Source organism: Clytia hemisphaerica, unplaced genomic scaffold (genome assembly GCF_902728285.1).
Source record: "Clytia hemisphaerica strain Z4C2 unplaced genomic scaffold, Clytia hemisphaerica genome assembly, whole genome shotgun sequence".
NCBI lineage: Eukaryota > Metazoa > Cnidaria > Hydrozoa > Leptothecata > Clytiidae > Clytia > Clytia hemisphaerica.
The window spans coordinates 96135-120525 of NW_027103720.1; the positions used below are offsets into that span (position 1 = coordinate 96135).

A 24391-nucleotide genomic window follows, 5' to 3' on the forward strand; every position below is an offset into this window, starting at 1 on the left:
AAATTATTGATGGCAGGTTTTTAAATGAGATCCACAATAATTTTGGAGCCATACAAAACTCTGATTTACTGAAAACTTCGCTCGCACATTAACATATTATCCAATCAGAGAGTTTGTTTCTTTGATATTTTTTGTGCAAATATATGCAGAATTAGAACAGAGCAAATCCGAAACACACAGCTGGATTAATATCGTCGATGTACTCGCAATAGAACCTAAAATGTTCCCTGTCGTCAATAAATGAACGTGATGGTAAATAAGTTCTATTGCAAATGTAGAAAACGTCAACTGGATTAATCCATATCAACTCATTTTACATTCAATGGAATCTATTTTAACCTTTACCACGCCGAGGCCGTAAATTTACGTTCTAATATATAGCCGAGGCCGTAAATATACGTTTTTCATGGGGTGTTAAGAAAAGCCGCCCTACCGCCTTAAAGACGCCTTTAAATCCCGGGAAATGTCTTATATGACGGAGAGAAAATGTAAACAAACTATTTTCAATAGTTTGAAACCACCTACTTTGGATTTTAACTGTCAAAACAAACTGGCAAATCAGGCAAAATATTCTTTTGGAAATTATGAGCTCATTGACTGCTGTAACTAACTTTTTATGTTTATTTAGTGGAAAATGGTTTGTTTTATTGGTTGGGAATGTTATGTATTGCTTGTTTGTAGTTTAGTCAGTGTTTGAGGTAAGTTTCTGCCTCCTTATTCTTTAGTATGACGGTACATTAAGGGTGATGACTGGAGGCTTGTCGGCCGTCATCGACCGTCACCGAAACCCAAGTTAAGGCTTCTGATAAGGCTGCAAAGAGTTTCAAAGTGTATATACTATGTTATTTCTATTGCTTTCATGCTGGTTGATGATAGGAAAGTCATTTTTAGCTGTTTTTAGTGATATTTCCCATAAAAATTATCTCAAGGGACCTCTGCCTTACGTGCCTCTGATTTACGTGGACTTTTTCGAAACCCAAGGTTTTCTAAAAATGAATTCTGCCTTTTCTAGTAAAGGTATGATTGTGATTTTTTTGGCTAGCAGTTGTAGTTATAATGGTGGAAACAATGAGCCAGAAAATTATGGTATCGCAAATGTTCTCCCCACTTTTTTTTTAACAGGAACTTAAAATTTTGAAAAATATGACAAATTGCGTTTTTGGAATTTTTTCAACTCTAAGGCAGAAGACTACTGTGTCACCCTTGATAGAGGAAAATCCTTTATTTTAACATTTTTAGAAAGCAGGATAGTTGGGCTTTCCAGAATGGGCTTATTTTTTTGAATCGGTTTAGTAGATTAAAAGTTATGACGGAAAGCGTAAAACTGTCATTTTTCCCAAAAAGACAAGGCGTGCACGGGGTAAAGTTCCCAAAGAGAAGGCGTGGTAAAGGTTAACGCCACCAAAAGAACTGTAAATCTGTCAAAGTCTTATTTCACTCTGTGTTCTTAATTTAACTGTACGTGCCATGGAAAATCTAATCACCCTCTTGTTTCGGTAGACCGATACTTGATATAATTACATTCGCAATTGAACATAAAAAAATTTCGAATTCAATTGCAAATGATGAAAACATCAAATAGTTCATAGCTTCACGCTACTGCTGGCTAAATTACCAATATACATCTGCAATAGAACCCTAAACAGTTCTAAGTTCAATAAAAGAACACAACTGTAAATAGGCTCTATTGCAAATGATTAAAACGTTAGCTCCTCCAAAGCTTCACGCCTACTGTTTGCCAAATTATCGATATACATCTACGATAGAGACCGAAACAGTTCTAAGTTCAATAAAAGAACACAACTGTAAATAGGCTCTATTGCAAATGATGAAAACGTTAGCTCCTCCAAAGCTTCACGCCTACTGTTTGCCAAATTATCGATATACATCTGCGATAGAGACCGAAACAGTTCTAAGTTCAATAAAAGAACACAACTGTAAATAGGCTCTATTGCAAATGATGAAAAGGTTAGCTCACTCCAAAGCTTCACGCCTACCTGGCCAAATTATCAATCAATATACATCTGCAATAGAGACCGAAACAGTTCAAATTCAAAAAAAGAACACAACTGTAAATAGGCTATATTGCAAATGATTAAAAGGTCAGCTCCTCCAAAGCTTCACGCCTACTCTCGGGTACCTAATAGCCGGGGGGGTTGGAATAAGCAGGGGGGTTGGACAAAATCTCAAAATTTAATAAGCGGGGGGGTTAGAATAAAAATGTCCTGGGTGGAAAATGCTTGATAAGGAGGCTAATACAGCAGAATTAAGACAAAAAAGAGCACTTTCAAAAACTTTTTCCCAAAAATTAATAAGCGGGGGGGGGGGTTGGAATAAGAATGTCCTGGGTGGAAAATTTTCTAAAAATTAATTAGCGGAGGGGACGGCTATTAGGTACCCGAGAGTACCTGGCCAAATTATCAATATACATCTGCGATAGAGACCGAAACAGCTCAAATTCAATAAAAGAACACAACTGTAAATAGGCTCTATTGCAAATGATGAAAAGGTCAACTCCTCCAAAGCTTCACGCCTACCTGGCCAAATTCCACTTTGTGGAAGTATCATCTAGTCTATCACCAATCAAATCTATCGCATAATTAAATGGAAGAATAAGCAATCCAATATCAATATTTCTTGATAGACAATTTGATACTTTGCTGTCAATTTAGCATATTATACTCACTGACACTTTTTGTTTGTGTAACTAACATTGTATTCTCCATTGAGAATAAACTTCCTCGACTTTCATTAAATGAAAAAGGAAAGAACTCGTCTCTATTGAAAAACAATATCTACTGATATATCTGTAGTGATCTTGCTGAATTATGATGTTGAACGGGAACATCAATTCGATTTAATGCAGTTAACTGACGCTTGTTCGAAATCTCCTGGGAAGTCTAACTTGTTCTAATACACGTTTTTTATTTTATAAGGAACCTTAACTTTGCTCTGAAGTCTGGAGTTCCTTATTTTTACAGAGAATTTCAGTCTCAAAGTTCCTTATCGAGTTCCTTACTACATAGGAAATTTTTAACTTTTTGCCCCTTGAAAGATCAAAATTTGGTCAAATTAGTCCCAATAAGGTACATTATTTTCAATCCACTGATTCTCAGCCTGAGCAGTTCCTTAACAATTCCTTATTTTTTGAACCATTTTCAGCCTCGAGTTCCTTATAAACGTGTTCCTTATAAAAAAAACAAACGTGTAATACAAAGATATCAAGTAATTTTGTGAGCATGTTAGCTACAATAAACAAAGTCTTCACAAAAGAGCCAAGAAAGTTGATATTCTTTATGAAAAGAAAAGCCCTTCTAGATTAGCTCTATTGTAAATGACTATTATGCAATTATGTGATCTTGCTGAAGTATGATGTTGAACGGGAACATCAATTCGATTTAATGCAGTTAACTGACGCTTGTTCGAAATCTCTTGGGAAGTCTAACTTGTTCTAATAATAGAAAGATTTGAATTGTAGATAGCATTATACGTGGGTTTCCTTGTGACGGGGGATCGAGAATTAGGATCTGAATCTTGAGACGAATCTGTAAATTTTTTCCCTTTTAAAGGAAATTAGAACGAAACAATTCCATTAAAAGCGCATGTTCAGCATTTTAGGACCATCAATTCTCTCAATAGAGTATCGTGGAAAATGCTTTCTTCCAGAAAAGAAAAATACCTTCCAAATCACTCTATTGCGAATCGAAATTGCCCACCATCTACTCTACCTTGTATGCTATCTATTGTGAATCAATATTAAGTACTTGTATGAACATTGTCTTTACTCTATGAACATTCATCTCATCTGTCATCTACTCCCTAATTCGAATTTTCATAAATCATCAATAAGTTTTCTGGTCTTCTGATGAACATGATAAACAAAGATTTCACAATAGAGTCAAACAAACGTGCATTTCGTAAAGAAATTCTCCGTAACCCGAACTTTCGTAACTCGACAAGCTTTCTGGTGTTTTGATGAACATTATGAATAAAGACTTCACAATAGAGCGAAGCAACCGAAGTTCTTTCCGAAAAGAAAAACCCTAGACTTTACAATAGAGGCAAACAATGAAAGTGCAATTCAAAAAGAACAGCCTTCCTTGATCAACTCTATTGTGAATCAATGATAAGCAATTGTTTGCTCTGTGTTAGCTACAGGCTCTCAATCTAGTACTTCCGTAACTCGACCACGTTTTCTGGTCTTCTAGATGTGCTCTTTTGTGAATCACTATTAATTAATTGTGTGAGTACGATATGATTAGTATTATTTACACTCTCAATATCGAAGTTTCATAACTCGAACTTCCATATAACTCACTGATAAGTTTTCTGGTCTTCTGATGAACATGATAAACAAAGACTTCACAATAGAGCCAAACAATCAAAAAGTAATTCAAAAAGAAAAGCCCTTTTAGATCAGCTCTATTGTAAATCATTATTAAGCAATAATTGTGTAAAGAAAACACTTCTAGTTCAGCTCCACAGCGAATTGATGTGATGAAAAACATTGGTATGGTATCAAATACCAGCCATTAATGTTACTACAAGTATAGCAAAACTTCAAGTGTAGCAAAACTGATAGCTTGTTTCTCTTTGATAAGAAAATTATCACTTTTTCTTCTGCGACCATAGAAGAACTTAAACATTCTATGGCCCAAACATTACAGCCAACATTAAGAATAATGAAACATCAAAGTGTTATTTTTTTCAACTAAGCCAAACCATCTTCAGTGCTAGTTGTTAAAAATTACAGCCAATACATTTTTGAACTAAATCATTTAGAAATCTTTCTCGGCCAAATAATAATAACCTGACAAGGGGCTAAGATATATCTGAAAGTACCGGCCGATTTCATTTAAATCTACGTTAAAAAAAAAAAACTCACCAACCTAACCGAACAATCTGTTTGATCTTTCTTTTAAAAGATTTCAAAAGTGAGCTCATTTCAAAAGTGAGCTTTTTTTATTAAACACATATTTGACGTCAAAAGTGTGTTTCAAAAGAAAATTGACGTCATTTTTTTGAGAATTTGCTTGTTTTCCCATAGAATCAATTGTTGAAATTCAGCCATAATATCTAACTTCTAAATTTAAGTATATCGAAAGCATATCATTTTACTTTCTAAGTGATAATAAATAATGTGATAATAAATAATATGTGATGGGTTGCAAATGAACTTCTCCGTCGATAATACATCAAGAACAAGAAAAGAAGTCAACTCTAACACTTTTTCAAAATCATTGAATTTTCTCTAATTGCAACTAAGGGCACTAAGGATCAGTAATGTTCAAATCTATAAACCAAACAAATGATCCAGAGTTGATTCAATGAAAAGTCAATACCGTCAATGAAAGAATTATTGGAATGATCATCCGTCGGTGAAAGAAATCAAATCAAAAATTACGTTTTTCTCTTTATGAAAAGAAGGTGTATTTTTGCCTGATTTCTACCATCAACAATCTTTCGCAAGAGTAGAAACCCAGTGTCGTCATAGTGTCGTCCAGTGTCATTCAAAAGTAAAATTTTCTTTTAAAAGAAAAATTTCTCCCTGACTTCTATCATCAAACGTGGTTTCACTTGTTGAATTCAGTGTTCTTTTTGAAACTCTTGTAAACACGTGTGGCTTAGCCATAACTCATTGGTTGTCGATTGTAATCAAAGAACAAAATTATGTTTGAAATTAACTTATGCTCTCTCAATTTCAATCACCAAACATCTTAATTCGCTTTTTTTTTTATTTCTACCATTTCAAATGCACTTGACCAGGATCTTTTAAAAATTCTACTAATTGTGATTCGTTAAATCTATCTTTGACTATCGGATCGGTAATATTAGAAAATCAATTCCATTTAAATGGAACAAATGTTCCAACATTACCGATGGTTTTGCGGTAGTGAGTGGTCAGCTCTTGTTCATAGCTTCACACTTCTGAGTCGCATTTGTTAAATTTGTTAAAGGCATCGTCACGTGTTAAAGACTGCTTGTCGAGGACCGAGAAAGAAGGTAAATCTTTTCATTTAAAAAGAAGAGACTTTTTCTTCATTTCGATCAACGAGAAGCTCTCCACTTAAATTCGGCAATACCTTCTCAACGTTCGAAACAATCATATTTTTTTCACTTTTTGAAACCCTATCAAGTCAAAAAAAGTTTGAGGTTAAAGTGTCAATGGGTGATGGAGATTGAAAACAAACTTTTGTTGTACTAAATTAAAAAGAAAAATTCCCGATATCTATCATACATTTTAACCCTTTCCGTGCCGATGTCGGCATATGCCGAAATGCGAGATTTCGACCTATTTACCGGAAATTTATCATTTTTTACAAGATTTTTCCATCTGATGGTTTGAAATGAAAAAAATGAATATTTGGAAACTTTTCGATATTTGGCTTATACTTCTTATCTTACTCAGAAAATGAAGTGAAAATCGCTACGTTTAGGTTGAGGGTGTAAAAAAAGGCACAGCAGTTAAAGGGCTAAAGGGAATTTCAAACTCACAAATTCATTTGATTATCAAGAATGGTTCATCGTCTGGTCATAGAATCCAAGAACACGAAACTTTCTCGTTTAAAAGAAGGATTTGTCCCCGATTTCCATCACCAAATACTATGAGAAGTGTTGTATAATAAAAGCATAAACATTATGATTACGGGCGCTCGAAATCAAATCGTTTTCGTTGATAGAAGACAAATCGCTCGTCTTTCACAGTAAAGAAAGAAGCGGCGCCTTCTCTCCTATCACCAAAAATTCTCTCTATCTCCATTATGGTTATTGGATCATCATATCGGGCCTAAAATAGAAATTTTGACAAAGCTTTTTCTACTTGTGCTAGGTTCATAAAATTTTGCAAATATGACATTGAGCCTATTATAAAACTTTTCTCAAAGTTTCATTCGTATAGCTTATTCAGTATCAAAAACATTATTTGGTCATGAAAACTTAGGACCATATAATATTGTCAAGTTTTTTTTTGTACGAATTTGCATGTTGTTTCTTATATATGTTTTCACTATAGGTCCTTGGCAGTGGCTAGGGCCACGCCTCGCTCTAGAATGGAGAAGTGTGGCGCCTCCTTCCCTCCACTAGCCTGGGTGTTCGCCTTGAGCAAGCGTTATTCCACCCACGCTCCCCTTGTCAGGGTCACGACACCAACTGGCAATGATGTTCTGACAACTCGTCATCTTCATTGGCAACAGCAATGTGGCTTGTCAACTCGGCATCCTCGTTGGTACCCCGGCGGATATCAGAATCAACTCGGTCCTATATCTGGCATCTATTGCAACAGACTATCTTCATTCGGCTGTCCTAGCTTGCTTTGCCGCCGTGTCCATGGAGTTTTCTGCCAAGGGAAGTTGCTCTTGTCCCAAGCAGCTTCGACATACATTGGGACAGCCTTACAGTTTATATATGATTAGAACTTTGTATAGAGAGAGATACCACTACTGCATCCGAGAAAACCGATGAATACACGAAATCCTTTCAACCTCACACTTGGTGCGTGGAATGTACGCACGACAAACGACACTACCGATTCAATCAGACCCGAACGAGCAACTGCAATCATAACACGAAAACTCGCTAAAACTAACATTGATATATGTGCACTGAGCGAAGTTAGACGAGAAGGACAAGGAAACCTAGTCGAAAGGGATTATACAATATACTGGAGCGGAGGCACTAAGAAGGAAGCCGGTGTTGGATTGGCTATTTCTAACAAATTATCTTCCTTCGAAATGACCACAGTACCGATAAGCGATAGATTGAAGGTGTTAAGAATTCGACTCCATTCTGGAAAATATCTTAAACTTGTGAGTGTATACGCCCCAACTATGCAACGCACACAGGAAGAGAAAGAACTCTTTTACCAATCTCTCACGGATGTTTTACGTTCTGACAGAGACGACCTTTATCTTATTCTCGGTGACTTCAACGCAAGAGTGGGATCAGATTGGCAACTTTGGCCAAACGTCCTCGGGAAGCATGGTATCGGAAAAATGAACTCAAACGGACTTATGCTACTCGATTTTTGCACCCAAAACTCATTCACTGTTATGGGTTCTGTTTTCCAACTTTCGAATAAATTTAAAACCTCCTGGCAACATTTACGGTCAAAACATTGGCATCAGATTGATCACGTCCTCGCCGATCCTCAAACAAGACCTCACATCTCAATCACCAAAACGTATCTTGATGCTGATTGCTACTCAGACCATAAACTTGTTATATGTAAATGTTTCTTCCGTTTGTTTCGAAAAAGAAAAGGAACGAAAGCTCCATCCAGACCGAAATACAGCATTACGCAGAAAGAATTTTGGAACTTCAACGTCGTCTAGATAATGATCTTGCGAACTCTAAAATTAATTGGGAAAACTTAAAAACTTCTCTGCTATCTGCTACGTCAAACACCTTTCCCAAACAAAGAAAGCAAAACAGAGATTGGTTTGATGAAAATGATCAACAGATTCTTACACTTCTTAAAGACAAAAATCGAACCAGACGTAGATCCAACAAGAAGTGAGAAAGATAAAAAATGATTGGTTCATCCAAAAAGCGTCAGAAGCTGAAAGATATCGTTTGGAAAACAATCTGAAAGACTTTTACGCTACTCTTCGTGAGGTATACGGTCCTTCATCTCGCAACTCACACCCTATCAAATCGAAAGACGGGAAATTGCTAACAACCAAAGGTGAAATAAAGGAACGCTGGGTCGAACACTTTTCAGAACTTATCAACAACGTCACAGAAACCGACGAAACAGTTCTTGATGAAATCGATCAACGTCCTATCAATTACTCACTTGATGAACCGATCACCGAAAAAGAGCTTGACGATGCAATAAAACGGTCTAAACTCGGTAAAAGCCCAGGTCCCGATGGCATTATTCCTGAAGCAATATCATTTGGTGGACAGTCAGTCAGAAACTTCATTTTTTCATTATTTACGACATTCTGGACCACACTTAAGTTGCCCTCTGATTTAATCGATCCCAACATCACCGTTCTATTTAAGAAAGGCGATCGTAGTGTCTGCGGAAATTATCGTGGCTTATCCTTACTCAGTTGTGTTGGGAAAATCTTTGCCGATATCGTTTTACACAGAATACAGAAGCTTGTCAATAATGTATATCCAGATTCACAACACGGTTATCGTAGCGAACGTGGCACAATCGACGGCATTTTCACGGTTCGTCAGCTAATGGAATAATCTAGAGAGCAATGTCGTAACCTGTATATCGTTTTCATTGATTTCACGAAAGCGTTTGATACTGTCAATCGTCCCCTTTTATTTAAACTTCTCTTCAAAATCGGATGCCCGCCAAATCTTCTTAAAGCAATCCAGCTGCTATATTCAGATGTCAAAGCGAGACTCGTCATTGAAGGTGAACTTTCGAAGCCTTTCAACTACGATTGTGGTGTGAAGCAAGGTTGTAAATTAGCCCCTACCCTCTACGGTTTATATGCTGCGATAGCCCTTTGGATCGCTTTCAAAGATAACACAGAACATTCAATTTACGCACGTTTCCGAATGGATGGCAACCTCTTCGACCTTAGAAGATTAAAAGCGAAAACGAAAACTTTCCACATGTATATCCGAGAAGCTCAATATGCCGATGACATCGCTGTGTTCAGTGATACGTCCGAAGGACTGCAATCTCTACTAACAAGCTACCATCTTACTGCCAAGAGATTCGGTCTGCAAATAAACGCCAAAAAGACTGAGGTTATGTGCCTATGTCCTGAGTGTGACTTCTTTATTGACGAAACGAAACTTAAATGTACCGACCGTTTCAAATATCTCGGAAGTATATTGTCTAAAGAATCGAATCTCAAAGATGAATTGATCACACGTATCCAAGCCACATCTTGTGCATTCGGCAGACTAAAAGACAGAGTCTTCAACAACCATGATTTGACAACACGTACCAAAGTTACAGTTTTCAACCGATGTTTAATGCCTATACTTCTTTATGGTTGTGAAACATGGACTTTATATTCCCACGAAATAAAGCAATTAAGAACTGTACAACAATGTCATCTGCGAAACATTCTGCATATTAAATGGGATGATTTTGTCAGTAACGAGGAGATATTAAGGAGATCCGATTCGGTAGATATCGAAGTTATGCTAGCCCAGAATCGACTCCGTTGGCTCGGTCACGTTGCCCGAATGGACAACAATCGAACTGTTAGACAACTTTTTTACGGTGAACTAGTTCTAGGCAGCAGACCGATTGGGCGTCCACGCTTGAGGTACAAAGATAACATAAAAGCTCTACTTAAGACTGGTGACATCCTTCACTCGTGGAATGATTCAGTTTCAGACCGATCCGGTTGGAGACGTAATGTGTCATCTGTCTGTGAAAAATTGGATGTAAAACGTGTGGATATGTACGAAAGAAGAAAAGAAAGAAGAAAAAGATAGTATATATTTTTTTCTTAGTTCTCTTGTATTTTTACTGTATTTTACTCGAATATCGAGTTTTAGGCGTATTATTACTATAGGTCCTCTAACATCATCTTATTCCATAAAGGAACGACACTGTAAACGAGTTCTATAGTAAATGAAGAAACCGTCAACTGGGCCACAGCTTTACAGTTCTGCTTACTAAAATATGATATTACATTTGGATAGAACCGAAAACATTAAAATTCAATGGAAGATCACGATTATAAAATAGGCTCTATTGGAAATGATGGAGTGGTCAGCTTGTTCATAGCTTCATGCTTCTGCTGGCAAAGTCATCAATATACATACATTTCCAATAGACCTCTAAACAATTTCAAATTCAATAACAGAAGACGATTGTAAATAGGCTCTATTGGAAATGATGAAGTGGTCAGCTAGTTCATAACTTCACGGTTTTGCTTGCAAAATCATAGAGAACCATACATTTCCAATAGAACTCTGAACAATTTCAAATTCAATAACAGAAGACGATTGTAAATAGGCTCTATTGGAAATGATGAAAAAACCGGATTGATTTTTAAACCTCTGAAATTGCTTGAAAATTAACTATGTGAGGAGGTGACAAAACCTTTTTTCTTTATTCACGCCGGGATATCAAAAAGACCGGACGTGCGGCCCTTAAGGGTAGGTTTTTTGGACTTTGGAAAGTGCACTGTAAGGGTTGATTTGTGAGCAAGTGGGAAAAAGTGCACTGTAAGGGTTTAAAATTTGAGAAAATACCAAATTTTGAGGTAAAATTTAAGAAATTTCAAAAAAATTTGCCCTAAAAAGGGCAAAAAATTGCACTATAAGGGTCGATTTTCAGCCAAACTTTTCCTGCACTGTAAGGGTCCGATTTTAGAGACTTGATTCTTGGCCGAACGTACGGCCGTTTTCAAAATCGAGTGCAAAAAATCAAAATAACAAATCATTATTTGGTCATGGAAAAAAAGTCGTTTTCGTTGATAGAAGATAAATCGCCAGACTTTCACAGTAAAGAAAGAAGCGGCGCCATCTCTTCTATCACCAAAAATCCTCTTAATCTCAGTTATGTTTATTAGATCATTGTTATAAAATCATTATTTGGTCATAGAGACTTAGAGCCATTTTGTACTGTATAGCCAAAGTCTAGTATGTTATACGACTAAAGTTAAGAAAAAATAAGGTATTGCAAGGAAAATTAATGAAAAGATTTTTCCTAATTCCTCCTAAATATTTTACATTCTGAATACTGCATGGTTTTCAAAGTCATTAGTATTGAAAATAGTTGCTAGTTAAGTGCAGCTCGGAATGATATTAAAATTAACAGTCCTTCAGTAGGGTCTGTGAAAAATCGACGACCGAAAAAAGAAGACCTAATTCGCAAAAAAAGAAAAAGACCCGTTTCTTTATTTCGATTACCGACAAACTTGTCACTTAAAACCAGCTCCGTCCAATCATCTATTGGTAATAGAATAGGTGATTGTAAACAGGCTCTATGGGAAATGAAGAAAACGTCAGCTGGTTCATGGCTTAAAGCTTCTGTTGGCTTAATTATCGATACATTTGCAATAGATTCCGAAACAAATTCAAATTCAATAAAAGAACAAGTGATTGTAAATAGGCTCTATTGCAAATAATAAAAAACTGGATTAATGCCTCACTGTGCTACAAGAAAGTTGCATTACGATGAATTCAAAAATGCAGCTTGATCTTCGACTTCAAATACACTCATTTTGTTTTATAAGCATAACGTTTATAAGCATACTGAAGCTCAAATTTCCAGAAAAATTAAGCATATGCTAAGCATACCTTGAGGCCCAGCCAAAGAAATTTTAATATCAAAAAGCACCAAGCCATGAGAGAAAGTGTAGCAGTCTGTTTTTGAAACATGAATACAACACTATAAAGATTCGAAATCATATGGTAAACATTCGAAAACAATAGAATGTCTTCATTTCTCTTAAGATTAAAGATAGGGGAAAATGTGCGAAAATTTTTACCCCTCCGCCTTCATGATCTTTTTACCAAGCATAGGGTTAAGCATAGTCGAGGCTCAAAATTGAGCTTTACTTAAGCATAGTGAGCTTCAGCCAAAATTTACCGTATGCTTATAAAACAAAATGAGTGTATCTGTATGAACCAAAGCAAAGCATATTTTGAATCATCTGCAGTTAATAGCCACTTAAAACGCAAAATATCTTTGTGATAAGAAACATATTGGTTCTCCGTGTCCATTACCGAGCAGTGTTGTTGACCTCATTACTTCAATAAGATTTTATTTAGAATTTCAGTCATCTGTTGATAATAGAAGAAGATTAGCGGTCGTCATTCTGTGACAGAAAGGAGTCCTTTATCAACTTCTATTAACAATCAGCTCTCATGTACCATTGGTATAAGACTTTCTCTGCAACAACATCCTGTTAACCATTATGTTTCAAATTTACACCACATCTCTTCGATGCAACCAAAACTTCAACCTTAAAAATTCACTTACCTTAAATTATGAAATTAAGTCACGTTATTGTGTCTTGAAGATGTTACATTTACATGACAAGCAATTAATTACCTGACTATCTATCAAACACTTATAATTTGCATTTCATTTTTGAAAAGATTTTATTTTGACGTCAGATTTTAATACAATATTGACGTCATTATAATTAATATGACACGTTTTTTATTGTAGTATTTTTAAAAAGAAGTGACCGATTTTTTCATTTCGATCATCGACGATCTACTCGATCAAAGCTGCCCCGCCTTTTCAATCCCCAAAGGAAAAACGAGTTTGGTAATAGCACTGGTACATTTGTGCGATAATAAACCAGCCGAGGCTGGAAGGTCAGCCAATAGAGCTCAGCTAGATAGCTTTAATAAGTGGGTTAACAGAGTAGACTAAAAATGTTGAATAATGTACAAAATGTGAAACATTTGATAACTTGATTTAAAATTATTTAAAACAAGCCTGAGAGCTCCTCCCACCACCCCCCCCCCTCACGAGAAGCTCAAAATATACTTTTCTTTAGCATTGTAGCACTGTTTCTATAGCATCAAACAATTAAACTATAGTTCATTATTATAAAATAAAAGAGAAACATAGTGTATTTAAACGTTTTGTTAATTTCATTCCAGTCAGTTATGATACATTTTTTCTATTGGATGTAGACAATATCCATATCTGACCAAAGTGTTATCTAGAAATAAATAAGAAAATTGCCAAAACCGTCAGATCCAAAATAAAGATATCCATCAAATATACATAGAAACTGTACTTTTTGTTTTACTTGATAAAACTCCAATAACACAAAGCGCAAACTCCAGAAAAACACAATTTGCATCAAAAACTTTGCAAAACGTAGTTCATATTTATAACATTTCAACAGGAACTGTATTTTGGTAAACTTGGTCAAATTACAGAAACCATTTGTCAGTTGTCTGCAAGGCCAATGAGGTACGTAAAAACTGACTGCTATTCAGTCAAAGCCAAAATTTGGCAAGGTCAGAAAACATAATTTGCATCCAGTCTGCGTAAATAAATTTTGTAGTTTGGTACCGTCAAGTTACACAACATGCACACAACCATCTTGAAGACTTTGCTGGTCGCAAATGATAATCGAAAGCAAAACTTAAAATTCATAACTATGCAGGAAAGCTCATTTTCCCCTGTTTTGCTTTAAACTCCCTTTTGATTGGTCTATGAATTTGGGCGATCGCTTTACCGCCTTGGCGAAATAAGGCGAAATAAACACACAACCATAATAAATAAATTCAACAGGGCAGCAGAGTAGCAATTAATTTCAACTGGGAGTCCTCTCTTCTGTGCCAAGCACTGGCAGTGTTTTTTGAACTTTAAAACAATGTTAAATGAAGACCAGTTGGATCTGTTTGTTATGGCTGTGCAAGTTGTGACGAGGGTGTGCATGTTGTGTAACTTGACGGTATAATTCATTAAATTCTAGAAACCATTTTTCATAACTTTCTGCAGTCCGCTTTCTGCAAGTCTGATAAGAGATATGTATAAACTGTTATCGCCATTCATTCCATTCCATCATTCAGTCAAAACGTGCGCCAAGGTTAGAGAAGGTTAGAAAAACACAATCTGCGTCCGGAACTGCGTGAAAAATAGTTTGATCAACTTCAACAAGAACTGTATATGTAAATATTAATATAATTGATCAAATTCCAAAGACCATTTGTCATAATTTTGCAAGTCCAATAATAGGAGATGTGAAGTCATCATTTGGTTCCCGTCATCTGACCGACCCTGATTTACGGTCAGCAGGTAGAGTTGGAGAGTCGGAAAGCTTTTCTGCTGCTTTGCTGGATTTCCACTGTCGACCTCTGCACGCTCTGTGTTTACAAGTTTTCAAATCGAAGTAGCGAGCCGCATGCTAATGGAGAGTAAACCGAAAATCAGTTTATCCACGGTTTCTCAATTTTTTAATTCGGATCAGTCCACACGGACTCCCTTTCAACAAGATGTAGCTGCTTCTTAACAGAAAAATATTTCCGACCGACTGACTGAACGACCCCCACTTTTTAAAGTAGAAATAACGGGAACCAAACAATTAACCCTAACTGATAATAACCCAATTCCTAGCCAATCTGATACGTAACCACACCCAAACCTCACCCCTACCCAACCCTACCAGGTCGCCTGCAGGTCCTGACACTATTCCCACATACCGGATCCGAAAAATAGATACATGTCTTTTGTATTTATGAAGAAGCCTTCACCTTATCGCTTGAGCCGCCATCTTGAAACACCACATTATGATCTGTAAAAACAACGTGTTGGTTGGGAAAGTCTCATCTGCTGCTGGTAGAAATTCAGGAACCCCTTCTTGGTCAAAAGAAAAGAGATTACCGATTTCTATCACCAAACAGATGCTTAAAATCGTTATTTGGAAACGAAGATGACAGTTGTGATATGAACTGAACTGCGCAGAATGAATTTTACGAACACTTTTCGCGCAATTCTTGTTTTTTATGTAGATTGTTGTCATTATACAAGTGCCATAAACTCAAAAAGTCATTTGTCAGTAGTAGAAATCATCGAGAGCAGATCCTCTATCATAAAAAGAGATCGATTTCTCTGATTTCTATCACCAACAATATCTTTTTTCCTGCACTTAGTCCAACTTAGATGATTAGAAGAACGTTTTAATCGATAATTGAGAAAAATATTACCTGAGTTTGCTTGAAGAGTTTTGAAAATCGACCGGTAGAATTGACTTGTGTAAAGCTGTCTCTTAAACAAGCTTTCCTTTGTCTTGAGTCACTAATGAATGTATGAAATAAAGTTAGTAGTAATTTGTTTCTATGTAAAATAAAACATGTCCATTATACATACTCACCACCACTTTTCACAATGTTGAAAATGATATTCAAATTTTTTGAAATCAACTTTTATTCTTCTTTCATTTTTTGACGTCAAATAAATATTTTGCTTTTAAATGAAATTGACGTCACCACAAATTATCGCATCTTCTCAATTAACCGAACTTCTTTTCCCGAAATATAGACTGAATGTGGGCATTTTCATATAGCTTTCTTCGGTAAAAAAGGGACAAGTCGGAATGTTAAAGACACTCCATACTGGTTAGAAATGATGTTGATCCCAAGACTTAAGCTAATAAAATTTATTGTCTTTTGCAACTCACAGATATGAAGCTCTCTTTTCAAGACTTTCTGCTCATCCTAAACCTCCAATCTATATTATCTTTAGGGTACATTTTCATTGAGTATCGCTCTTCTCGGTGAATGTGCATCAAAGTGTAGCGCGTACGCCAAAGCCCTCCATTACAAAGAAGAAGAATTCAAACAAGGTGTTACTACTGAAGTCCTCGAATCACTGATCAGGTATTTATCAAAGCGTTTTTTGTGGAATGGTTGTTTTAATTCTATTTTAGAATACTGATTTCGTTAATATCTTTCATCGTTGCGTTTACACATCTTTGGCATTTTGCTTATCATATATGGTTGCAAGGGAATAGTTTTCTTTTATTTAGAGCAGGTGTTCGTACCCGGAATCGTTTTGCCTTAATTCTATGCCAGAAACGCGGCAGGAAAATTCCGGAAAAGTCATCAGAATCTTTGTCCTGGGAGTGTGTTCATTGCCAATTCTCATAATTTCCTTCTATTTCCAGTATTGTTTTTACTACCTAGTTTTATTGCACAAGTTGTCTCTCTTGTTTTTATTTCCAGTATCAACAACAAGCTACAGAATCCTGAAGCAGCAAATGGTGTTCTGATGTACGCCAAGAGAAATTCCAAGGTCGATTATGTAAGTATCGTGCTGTAACTTTGATGACTCCATGCTCGATATTGAAAAGACTGTCATCAGGACACGGCTCAGTGAAACAGCATAATGGACTCTTTTAAAACGTTTTTTTGCGATCTTATTTTTGCAATGGGTCAAACACCCTTTACGTAAACAACCCTAATAAACGAGGCTCTCTAATTCAAAAATTCGAAAAAACTTGCCTGTTCAAATTATGCAGACTTTTTATTTTTACGAGAAAATCGCATTTTTTAAATTTTTCCCCATAGAAAGTGCAACAAAGATGGTACGAGAAACTTCACGAATGGGAGAACGCTTTGAATGCTTACGATAAGAAACATGCAACACACCCTGACGATCATGAAATCTTGTTAGGTCGTATGCGGTGTTTGGAAGCCCTTGGAAAATGGTAAGATCGTGCGGAAACTCCTCTCGTCTAAAGCTTGGCAACCTCACAAATACCTTTCTAGTAGACTGGGGGCGTACGGTATTTCGGAATTGCGGAAATCAACCCTTTTTTCTTTGGAATTTTGGAAATCGGGCGAAATTCCTTCGGTATTTCGGAATTCTGAAACTGTTTCAGTATCGGAAATCCATGAATTTTTGCTTCGAAATTTCGGTATTATAAAGTTTTTAGCTTCCTTTTTCGGAATTCGTATATACATGAAAAATCAAATTTGATGAAAATTTAGTCAAAACGAGGAAAAATACTCAAACAATCGGTATCGGAATTGCAAGTATTTTATTACGGAATTTCGAAAATTTGGCAAAATTATTCGGTATTTCGGAAACTGCAAACCCCGTACGCCCCCACGACTAGGTCTCGACCATCTCAAATGATCCTAAACTCCTTCTTTTTATTTTCCTTGATTCTTGGAATGGGTTCCTTCAAACTGTAGATCACAATTTTTGACATCAAATCTCAGCTTTCACCTTGGTAGTAGTTACAGTTGATAATAAAATGAGCATTGTTCAAGGCTCAAGATCGCATGATGAAGCTCTTTAGTGGGTTGTTGTAGTTATTTTGATTGCCTTTACCCGAGGATTGTCCGAACCTGTATAAGGCTTGTGATATTTTAGCTTCAGATTGCCCGGATCTTGTAGCTATATTTCTGTTATGGCAAGTAAGGATAAAAAACCGTGATATGAGCTTTGTTGATAGTTTTTTAGGCATTAAAGATTAAACTGTTATCTAGACGTGTTTTTTTACCTTTTATAGGGGTGAATTACACAATTTGGCTTGTGAGAAATGGTCAGCGGTAAGCGATGATGTCCGACATAAAATGGCTAGAACTGCTGCTTCCGCTGCTTGGGGCCTGGGTAAGTTTATGATTATTCTTTAATGATAAAAAGCTCCCACGGTGGGAACACATAGGGGTTACCAATACAGGAAAACTCAGGGTTAGACTCTAGAATTTAGAATTTTGATTAATTTTTTATGTTTCACGGTTGACTAACATTTCTGGATATGAAAGATGGATTCGTTTCGATACAAAAGCGTGTATGGAATATTTTACCATTATATCTATCGATCTAGCTTATAAGTGAAGTGGCCCAAGATCTTATTACACTAAAGGTTGAGGTTGAACCTCCATGACACTCGGAGTTTGAAATAAAAACTTAAGCCAATTCTTATTATAAACATCAATTTTTCCACGATGTTCTTGTAATAAGGCCTGGTTTCGAACGTCATGATTCTATATATTTTCCAGGTGAATGGCTTGGTATGGAAGAATACACGATCATGATCCAAAGAGATACTTTTGAAGGAGCTTTCTTCAGAGCTGTCCTACAAATCCATAAAAATCAATTCGTCAGAGCACAAAGTGTAAGTCTTTGGGATAATTTTTGTCGGCTTAAGTTCTCCAAGTGTTAAGGAGATTCTCTACGGGTTTTACCTGAAAAATCTTTTACGCCTTTTATTTAGGCAGCTGTTTATAGAATGTCGAATCCCCTCCGAATTTTAAGCCAATTTTTAAAGGGTCCATTACATTATCACTTCCCTGTATTTGTCTTTGGTTTGCCGTTGCAACATTCATTATTCCTTTAAAAAAGTTAAGAATTGACCTTTAATTGTTATATACCCAAGCTGCCATGTTAGATACGAGACTGTTGGAGGGGTTGTTCAATAGTATTTCATCCCTTATCATCTTTCTTTCAGTGTATCGATAATGCTCGAGACATGTTGGATACTGAATTGACGGCAATGGTCGGAGAATCCTACAACCGAGCTTATAATGTGAGTACGAAGCAAAACTTCAGTTGGTGGTCATTTTACATCTTCCATTGTCATAGTTTCTTCATCTTGTTTTATGAAAACAGTTTTCAATACCCAAATGGACACTATACATCAAACAACGATATTTGACGTTTATGTAATGTTAGATTTCTATTGAAATAACGTTTATTGTGAAGTGGTGAAGTTGTTATCAGCATACAAGAGGAAGGAATTAAATATCTCTCATCATGTGTGCCGGCTTGGAAATCAAATTTTCTCTCTTTTGCATTTACCTGACTTTCAGGCTATGGTGAACGTACAAATGTTGTCAGAACTCGAAGAAGTTATTCAATACAAGCTGGTCTCTGAGCGCCGCGAAGCCATCAAATCGGCCTGGTGGAACCGGTTACAAGGTTGTCAAGCCAACGTGGAGGAGTGGCACCGTATCCTGCAAGTGCACTCGCTGGTCTTGACTCCACAAGAAGACATGAAAACTTGGCTCAAATATGCAAGCTTGTGCAGAAAGTCTGGCCAATTGGTAAGGTTGCGATATCCATTTGCAAGAAATTTTACACTTATGAAGCCGCTCCTAGCCGCTCCTAGCCATTTATCATCTCTTAATCTTTCGAAAATTGCGAACCTCTTAAAGACACCACAAAATTTACTTAACACGTTCACGAATTTTCTCCACGAAGTCTTTAGGGGACTCTTTACATTAAAATTCTGATAATATTTTCAACCAATTTATTTCAGGGTTTATCTCAACAAACCCTTGTGACGTTGCTGGAAGCAGATCCGTATTTGAACCAAGACAAACCCATCCCGTCGACGTACCCTATGGTGACTTTCGCTTTTATGAAGCACATGTGGAAATCTGGACAACGTGTAAGTTTGATCTTAGAAACATTCCTTCTGGGAAGTTAAAAATGGAAGATTTTGGGTAAAAGCCGAAAAAAAATATTTTAGATTTCAAGACATTACTTTTAATGTTATCTTTTCGGTGCTTGAAATTGTGCGAACTATAAATTTTTTAAAACATATTTGTTGTTCCTTTTTCTACAGCAAGAGGCTTTCAAACACCTGCAATACTTTGTTCGAACCACTCTCCTTCCACAAGTGTTACCACCTGGTGATCTTGATGATGAATCTGAAAAGAAGAGAAACGAAACCATCAACCTTCTTGCTAAGTACGACATTTCTCATTTTTTAAGTTTTCTAAGACCTAGAGACTTTACAGCCTATTTCTTATGTAGTGGCTTTTAGTCTTTAGACTATATAAGGCGAAAAATAACGGAAACCGGCCGGGTGAAAAAAAAATTCTGACACGGCCGCAGACTATACGGTTCATCATAAAGAAAATCCAGTTGACCGTTCAAGCTATCAAACGTCGTTTGGTTAGATATTCCCGCTTTGTTCGTTAGTAGTTGATACATTAGTATTCAGTGCTCACTTCATACTGTTTGCACATAAAAGTTCTCCTTAAGGTTCTATTTCAATGATCTTAAGTTACCAAAAATAGTATGAGAGCTTTTTTCCTTCACCCGCATGCCGGAAATACTTTTTTTATGTTCACCTAAAAATACATATTTTTCTAATAAGCAAGTGTCTACCCCTATAGCAGATTCGCATTATTCTCATAGAAAAAAAACATGTCCATCAAGATCTCTCAACGAAAATCTCTTTTTGTCAGTTCATGGAAAAGCTCTAACCGCACTAACCGTTCAGATGAATATTTTCAAAATGATTCATGCTTTTATTTTAATTAAGATGTCACATGAAACTTGGCGAATGGATGACAATAACAGAAGGGGTCAATTCGAATACCATCCCACATATATTGCAATATCATGCCACCGCAACCAAATACGCTGACAAAAGTTACAAGGTATATCTAACTCTCCTTCAGCGTACAAAGTTATTCCATGGCAAAATTTCAAAATAATATTGGCTCATTTGTTTGTGTAAAGTTTATTTTTCGTCTGAGACGATATAGAGTTCACTTTGAACACTTTTCATTCACTCGAACGGATTTTCTGTTCCATGGTGAATTTCTTCGGGCTATGTTTTTTCTTGGCTTTAATTCTCCATATCTCGTACGATTACTGGTTCTCCCTCGGTTTACGAATGATAGAGACCCAACTTTATTTCTCATTTTGCTTTCTTTACTGAGACAGTATTTGCTTTGTTTCAGTTAGGATAAAGTTGATTATGAATTTTACGGTTTGAATATAAAAGTCAAATGTAATAGCTGATTCAATACTGATTCGTTCGCAAAAATTATATTCGATATAATACGATTCTATTCCGTTACATATTTGGTTTAGGCGTGGCATTCGTGGGCTTTGATGAACTATGAGAGTGTTTTGTATTACAAAAACAGTGATACACCCATTGCACCTCCTACACCAGCCGTTTCCAGTCCTCCTGGATCACCAAGAAAACCTCAGGTTTGTATCGTAAACATTGTGTAAATTTCTTCGGCTCAGTGTATAAGCCAGGCTTCAATAAGGAAATTCTGCCTGTAAATTCAACAAAATGGAAGGAGTCTGGAGAATTTATTTGTATAGAAACGATATTATGTCTGAAGTTTACATTCGGTTTTGAAACACCAACAAATTCGCATTGATTTTATTCGGACTCTTTAGTTTGTCAAGCATTGTAGACAGTTTTCCAAATCAAAGAAAGAAACATTCTGGCTGAGATTGTTATCATATTTCAAAGGACGTTTTCTCCTTCAAAAATTATCATCACTGCTACTCAATTTATTGTTTTTTTGGTACGTCCGAAAAATAACTTTAATTTGTTTTATTTTAGCCGTTGGATGCGACGGTGCATAATTATACAGTACCTGCTGTCAAAGGTTTCTTCCATTCAATTTCCTTGTCACGTGGTAATTCGCTCCAAGACACTCTGAGGTCAGTTCACTGTTTGGAATTATTTCATCATAACAAACAACAGGAATTCTTTAGGACCTAATAATTGATACTATTTGTTGACGATTCAAAATTGACAGAAATTGTAAATATATAGCGTAATGTTAATGGTTTCCCACTTCGCCGTAATGAGTCAAACTTAGTCTTTGTACCAGGAACTTTTGGAAGTACCAAGAATTCTCTAGGACTTAATAATTAATACTACTTGTTAACGATTCAAAAATATTGACAGAGATTGGAAACTTAATATAGCGTAATGGTTTCCCATTTCGCCGTCATGAGTCAAACTTAGTCTTTGTACCACGAACTTTTGGAAGTACCATTGGCATTAGAAGTAAGTCATTAATTTTTAAAGTAATCTCATTATAATAGCCTAAACTACCTTTTTCTGTTCGTCCTATAGATTGTTGACGTTGTGGTTCGATTTTGGACATTACGATGACGTGCACAAAGCACTTGTGGATGGATTAAAAACCATTCATATTGATAACTGGCTTCAGGTATATTTTAGTGTAATTGAGCTTTAAGTGGTTCGATTTCATTGTCTTTCAAAATTCACCTAGTGGTTTATATGTTAAATGCTCCTCTCCATCGGGATGGAGGCTTATCATAACCAAGGCCACCTTACCAACCCCAATCGAACTCGGATACGAATTTGTTACTCGAAAGTTTTTCATCACTCGAACACCTTTTATTTAATAAAACTTGATAAAGACGGGTCAAAACGTCGTATTAATCAACTGTGTTTTACTGGTCTACTATGCGTATAGATTGACTTTATTTTTATTTAATTTGAACGCAGGTGATCCCGCAGTTGATAGCGCGTATCGATACACCACGACAAATGGTTGGTCGACTGATCCATCAACTCTTATCCGACGTCGGAAAGCAACATCCTCAGGTGACAGAATCTCACAATCTTTAGTTTCGTTGTTTCTTTTAGTTCAATAACTTATACTTTTATACTTCATATTTTTAACTTATATTTGTTTTCACATTACATTCATTTACAGGCTTTGATCTACCCGTTAACCGTCGCTTCGAAGTCAGCCAGTGCTGATCGCCGAAACGCTGCCGAACAAATCCTCTGTAATCTACGCGAGCACAGTCTAGCGTTGGTAGAACAGGCTATGATGGTAAGCGAAGAGTTGATCCGAGTTGCTATTCTGTGGCATGAATTATGGGCTGAAGGACTGGAAGAAGCATCTCGGTTATATTTTGGTGAACGTAACGTGAAAGGAATGTTTGCCGTGTTGGACCCTTTACATCAGATCATGGAGAATGGCCCTCAAACACTCAATGAAATATCTTTCCAACAGGTACTTTTCCTTTCTGCTTCTAATGTTTTTTTATTATAAGAAAGATCTTAACAAAATAGCGAAAAATCATATTAGGATATCCTAGAAGACGTTCCTAGAAAGTTGAATTCAATAGTAGTTCCCTAAAAGTAGCGAAATTCAAGGCAAAGAAGAAAAACAACGTAATTTGCGTTTAAAGATGTTATATTTGCAAGGAAAATAGAAGTTATTTTTATGTTCAAATGCGTAGACGTTTGAAGAGCTGTTCAAAATCTTCATTTTCATCATCATGCTCAACGTTTGCCAAAGATTTTCTCTTCCGTCCTTTTGAGACGTTTGATTTAGCTTCGTTAAGTGTTTTAGTGACATAGTCAGTTGGTGTGAATAGCTTGTTGACTTTGGTTTCTCCTGAGCGGACATCTGATGAAATTGTCATTTTATTGGTGAACTGGTCTGTAAGATCTTTGAAGACTTTGTCATCTGTAGATTTGTAGACTGTTGATTCACCCATTTCGACACAAGGAAGTGGACGTTGTTGAATGAGATCATTCGCGTCTCGGCGTTTTGCTTTAATAAAAACACGAATCTCAGTAAAAGGTTGAGATTTGAGAACGGCGTTCTTGTATGAAGCTTTCAGAACACGATGGTACAACTTCAAATTGATTTGAGAACGTCCAGTGTTCAACTTCTTTACGTTTGAATTCTCCAATGCAAATGCCATTGCACGAGGATTCTTGGATTTTCCGATTTGATGAAATTCATCTCGGGATTCAATTTTTGAATGCAAATCGACGACCGATTTGCGTTTTGCGGTGAAAACTTTTGCACGAGTGATATCGACCTTTGTCTCAGAAGCAATCTTGAACAAAGATTTACTTGAAACGTTCGAGTTTTCACCGAAGACTTTTATTTTACTCAAAATACACATTTTTCAAGACTTTCTGCGACTTGATTCAACAGAATAAATATTTGAAAAGAACTTTTCAATTGAATGAAAAATAATTGACGTCAAATATTTTCTGGAAAGATACGTCAGAAGATGATTTTTTTTAAACTGACGTAATTAATCGTGTAAACCCATGGTCGGCAAATTCTTGGCAATCATTGAATTGATAAAATACGCATGCGCTACCTTTCAATTTTTGAATAATACAAATGAATTTAAGAAGACCAGGTGGTGAAAAAGTTTTGAATAGACAAGCTACCGATACGCTTGCCACCAATGACGCATTTCAAA

The 24391-nt window shown here is 36.2% G+C and overlaps 2 protein-coding genes across 2 annotated transcripts; both read left to right on the forward strand.

The window, feature by feature from the left end:
- The first annotated feature begins 340 nt into the window (after positions 1–340).
- Positions 341–23214, forward strand: LOC136804303 (serine/threonine-protein kinase mTOR-like). Its single transcript, XM_067061007.1, has 16 exons — positions 341–698; positions 16151–16284; positions 16630–16708; positions 16975–17114; positions 17925–18025; positions 18418–18533; positions 18867–18944; positions 19228–19461; positions 19677–19808; positions 19986–20110; positions 20691–20808; positions 21248–21370; positions 21738–21838; positions 22260–22356; positions 22659–22757; positions 22870–23214. The coding sequence occupies exons 3-16, from the start codon at positions 16676–16678 to the stop codon at positions 23212–23214; spliced, it is 1842 nt and encodes a 613-aa protein (XP_066917108.1). The 5' UTR covers positions 341–698; positions 16151–16284; positions 16630–16675.
- LOC136804302 (uncharacterized) lies at positions 7458–16590 on the forward strand. Its single transcript, XM_067061006.1, has 5 exons — positions 7458–8223; positions 8549–9180; positions 9337–10368; positions 16151–16284; positions 16572–16590. The coding sequence occupies exons 1-5, from the start codon at positions 7458–7460 to the stop codon at positions 16588–16590; spliced, it is 2583 nt and encodes an 860-aa protein (XP_066917107.1).
- Positions 23215–24391: the final 1177 nt, after the last annotated feature.

What these genes read in the sequence shown, in the direction of transcription:
- LOC136804302 (XM_067061006.1), top strand. Translation starts at nt 7,458, where the DNA reads ATGAATACACGAAATCCTTTCAACCTCACACTTGGTGCGTGGAATGTA. An exon ending in CAATCGACGGCATTTTCACG is followed by an intron (nt 9,181 to 9,336) that starts GTTCGTCAGCTA and finishes AAAGCAATCCAG; the next exon opens with CTGCTATATTCAGATGTCAA. An exon ending in CTGTCTGTGAAAAATTGGAT is followed by an intron (nt 10,369 to 16,150) that starts GTAAAACGTGTG and finishes TATTATCTTTAG; the next exon opens with GGTACATTTTCATTGAGTAT.
- LOC136804303 (XM_067061007.1), top strand. Translation starts at nt 16,676, where the DNA reads ATGTACGCCAAGAGAAATTCCAAGGTCGATTAT. An exon ending in GCAGAAAGTCTGGCCAATTG is followed by an intron (nt 19,462 to 19,676) that starts GTAAGGTTGCGA and finishes AATTTATTTCAG; the next exon opens with GGTTTATCTCAACAAACCCT. An exon ending in TCGGAAAGCAACATCCTCAG is followed by an intron (nt 22,758 to 22,869) that starts GTGACAGAATCT and finishes ATTCATTTACAG; the next exon opens with GCTTTGATCTACCCGTTAAC.